Source organism: Oryzias latipes, chromosome 5, assembly GCF_053564925.1.
Source record: "Oryzias latipes strain Hd-rR chromosome 5, Olatipes_Hd-rR_3.1".
NCBI lineage: Eukaryota > Metazoa > Chordata > Actinopteri > Beloniformes > Adrianichthyidae > Oryzias > Oryzias latipes.
In genome coordinates, this window is record NC_136241.1 from 16,583,598 (window position 1) to 16,587,854 (window position 4,257).

General features: G+C 34.8%; 1 protein-coding gene across 1 annotated transcript; it reads right to left on the reverse strand.

The window, feature by feature from the left end:
• Nucleotides 1–1,569, reverse strand: tnni1b (troponin I type 1b (skeletal, slow)). Its single transcript, XM_004068821.5, has 5 exons — nucleotides 1,528–1,569; nucleotides 1,301–1,432; nucleotides 1,076–1,165; nucleotides 760–936; nucleotides 1–552 (listed from the first exon to the last, which is right to left on the reverse strand). The coding sequence occupies exons 1-5, from the start codon at nucleotides 1,534–1,536 to the stop codon at nucleotides 448–450; spliced, it is 513 nt and encodes a 170-aa protein (XP_004068869.2). The 5' UTR covers nucleotides 1,537–1,569; the 3' UTR covers nucleotides 1–447.
• Between the last annotated feature and the right edge of the window lie 2,688 nt (nucleotides 1,570–4,257).

The following is a 4,257-nucleotide window of genomic DNA, read 5'->3' on the forward strand; positions in this document are numbered from 1 at the left end:
TGTTTTTATTTTTATTTTTATTACCTGGTTTTAGTAAAAGGACTACATTAGATTCCCCTCAGTGTGTGTGTTATTACAAAAGCTCATACACAGATGTTCAACATTGAGGACAGTCCCCGAAAATCAGTTACATTGTCAACAATATGACTTCTGTTTAACTACTGTGACCTTGTTGATTAGCTTTATTAACTTTGTTTAAATAAAATATTATAACAGTAATAAAGTAAAAAGAGACGAAAGCGAATAAAAGGCAAAAAGTGACACCATTACTAATCTATTGTCATTTGTTCTATTGTTAAAAGTAAAATTGAATACAAGATCCTTGAAAACATTTTGTTGAAGCATTTGAAATGTGAGAATTCCTGTGTTTAGGCTTCATGCGATTTTAAAGGAAAGTCTTAATATAAGGTAGTAAAAAAAATCACTCTATCTGAACAGATATCTTGTTCACTGGGTTTGGCCCTTTGCTGCATCAAACATCTTCTTGCGGCCTTCCATGCCGGACTTTGCCTCCACATTTTTCCTCCAGTCACTCACCTCCACCGTCTTCTCCTAAAAAATGAACACAAAGACATCTATTTAGCTTGAGGTGTCAAGTTTTTATCAGTTCAGGGAAATTCTCTCCAGTTCAAAATTAAAGATATTCATCTGTGCTTGGTTAAAATTAATTTAGAACAATTTTGTCCTCTGTTACTCAAAAAACACACAATTATTACATTTTTAAGTGCATGTTCTTGTTTTCTTTTTTACTTAACCTACCTTTTCTGCATCCTCCTTCTTGACAGATTTGAGGTTTGCTCGCAAATCCATAGACACTTTGTGTTTGGAACCCAGAAGGGATCGAAGGATAGCATCAGCAGAAACCCTCACCCTTCGTAGATTTGGCCTTTTAAACTTTCCTCTCAAGTCCTGGACCTTGATGTTCAGGTCTTTGATCTGTGGCAGAGAGACGATGAAGAAGAAGGTCTTGTAGATCATTTGATCAACATAGCTTAAGGTTTTATTCAAATGTCAAACTTCTTCTGAACATCTTAAAGCCACTTCAGCATCTTTGAGGCAGAGTCTGGATTTGTACCTCTCTGGTGTTGTGCAACACCTTGGCTTCGATGTCATACCGCTCTTCATCCACTACATCTATTTTGGCGTGCAGCTCTTCACATAATGCCTACACGGAAGGAAAATCATAACTTCACTAAATGGTCTTAACATTGTAAGACACTTAATTAAAAAAAAAGTTTTGCTTTCCTGAAATGCGCTAAAATTCACATGGAAACAAAACAGCTAAACACAGAACTAGTACCTGCAGTTCTGACAGAGACAAGCCACTGGTCTGTACTGGAGGAGATTTCTCTTCCAGGTACTTTGCCTTTTGCTCCTCTTTTTCCACCAACTCCTGCTCCAGATCCTCCTTGGCCTTGGCAACCATTAAGCTCTAACAAGCATAACAAAATAAATTCAGCGTTAGTGTCGGATTTATGCATATTTGACTCAATATAACATTGACCTGAATGAGTACAAAAAAGTCACCTTTAGCATGAGCTTTCGAGAGGCCGAGATTTTAGATTTCCTCTGCAAAAAAAGGGAAAATTATACCATTAATTGTTATGTATTATGTGACTAATAAAAGAACTTCGTAAATCAGTTTGGGATCTTACCTCTGGTCTGTCGACGGAAAAAGACAAAAGAAACAGAGAAAAAAAAACAGCATGAGGGCTAATAAATGACAACTGAGATAATTGTATTTTAATCTCTGAAAATATACAACTGATATATTTTCAAAGTAACACAAAAGCACTATACTTACACTTTTTCAAGCATCTTGGGTATGTTAATTCCCCTGCAAGACCAAAATAAATAATTTTTAACATTAAGTGCTCAACAAGGGACACCACTCCTCTAAAGAGTCTGTTAGGGTAATTCATTGCTTTTTTATTCATTTTTTTTACCTCACTACTAAGTTTCTCCATCATAGTGAAGATTACAGTGGAAAAAAGGCAAGGCAACATAATTTAGATTACTGCTATCTGTTTATAATCTTTTTTGTTGCATTTATGATAGTTGTTTTGTCAGATATGATTGTGTCTGCTGGGGAAAATCATTTAGTCACCTCCCACTGTTGATAGCACAGTCCCCAGCTTAAGCAGTGAAGTGATGGCAGATGGAGAGAAGCACACAGAGCCCCCACACTGGGGGGCTGCAGCTATTTTAACTGAGATAACATTGCAAGTTTTCACCCCCACTTTTCTGCCGGGATAGTCACAAACACATGGTTTGAAAAAGAAGGTCATGTTTTTAAAATGTTTCATAATTTCAGCAAATGCAAAAAGTAGAAAAAAAATATTCTAATTTACCAGTTTTGTTTAATCAAGAAGAAAAAAGCACATTTTATGTATTAGAAAGGAATATTTGAGGAAATTCTGGCAAAGAAAAGGCAGAGCAGGTTTGATAGAATAGAATCCCTCTCAATCACCCACACACTTAGACTCATTTTAAGCTAATTTAATTACAATCAAATGCTCAAGATCAAAAAACATCATGAAGTTTCTTTATGCTAAAATCCAGTAAAACAATTGCATTTGGGAGTCTGCACAAGCACGACTGTTTTTAAATGTCCATGAACACTGGGGATTTTCCATTTCAGGAGGAGAGAAAAGAAACACTGTTTGCAAATGAGACCTAATGAGTTCCACTTTAAATTCTTACATTAGAAATTAACATATTTTAAATATTAGCTTAAAAATATACAAGATGTTAAAACTATCAAGCAAAAATATGTTGTAACTTTACATTATTTTACTTTTTAGCCAAATACAATCAAAATAATTTTTTTTGATACATTTTAAACTACAATTTTTTTTTTTTTTTACCTAAATAGCAGCTGGCGAGTCATTTTGTTGTTAATTTGGTTCTTAACAAAGACTTTTAATTCAATTTCATGTGATAAACACAATTTCATATCTTTGGAATCAGCTTTTGTTGTTTCTACTTCACAACATTAAAAAATTCTTACCTTTGTGGTCGGTGTTGTGGATGCTGAAACACAGTGTGTTGGAGTGAAGCGATGAGCTAAACCTCAACTTTTCTATCAGGCTGAGACCTAAATAGAAAAGCATGCACCCAAAAGGGGGGGTGGTCCCAGAATAACAATGGTTTTGAGCCTCTCAAGTGTTGACAGACGTGCACTCTCCTGTTTTGTATCATCTTTGAGGCAAGCAGGATGATCATGATCTTTGAGATGTTTCATCCAAATATGTTGGACCAATTCTCAGATAAGGTTAATGCTGAGCAGAGTTTGTATGGTCATTGTTTATTTTATTTTATTTATGATACTAAGCCGATGTATGCTGTTACTACAAAAAACAAACAATTTTTTTTTTTATCCAAACGTTTATTTCCTGCTGATGTGAAGCTGAGAGGCCCTGAGAGTCATCTTGAAGTTCTTTCCTTCCGGACACTTTTAGAAGAAAATAGTGTTAACCCCTGTTTAAAGAAATAGTGCTGTCGTTGTTATATATATAGCCTCAACACCAAACAGAGACAAATTGTAGAAATTTGCTGCTGACACTCCTTGAATTTCAGCTGCTCAAAAAAGTCAAGACACTGTTATTTAACGGAATCTTAAAATAGTAAAAAAAATAAGTTCAGATGTACAACAGCAGCATGCACCACTTATTAAAATGAAACCAATAAATCAGAAGCAATATTTTGTTCTTTTAAAGTTTGTTCTGCTGGTTAAATTAAAAGATTAGTCTTTCTAAAAGCAGCCGTGCAGATTAATTCTATTCTATTCTATTCTATTCTATTCTATTCTATTCTATTCTATTCTATTCTATTCTATTCTATTCAGTCACTTGAGAAAATAAAGCCCTTCTTTGAAAAAAATTTCCTCAGTGATCTGAAGTTTACTTTTCTGTTATCTTTTCATTAGAAACCAATGTCAAAGGCATTTCTGTCTCTAAGCAGAAAAAATATTTAACTGCTTTTAAAAAATCCATGATTTAATATAAGTTTTACATAATTCTAAATATGAACTCATATGATTCACATAATTCTGAAAAAAATGTTGTTGACTCGTCAAACAGAACAAATAGTTGCCCACTGCCTGGTGCTGAGCTGCATCACAGCTGTAGCTGCCTGGCACGTAAGCCAGCGTTCCAGCACCAGGCCAAACACTGCAGCTTCATTGTTTGTTTCAACAGCTGACACTTTGCGCAGTTTGATTTGGAAGAAGACCAACCACACTGAGGACTACAAAAA

Bases quoted from the DNA above. Each gene is read 5' to 3' on its own strand.
- tnni1b (XM_004068821.5), bottom strand. The intron at 1,166-1,300 runs GTACTAGTTCTG...CCTTCCGTGTAG, and splicing joins TGTCTCTGTCAGAACTGCAG to GCATTATGTGAAGAGCTGCA. The intron at 937-1,075 runs GTACAAATCCAG...TCTCTGCCACAG, and splicing joins TGTTGCACAACACCAGAGAG to ATCAAAGACCTGAACATCAA.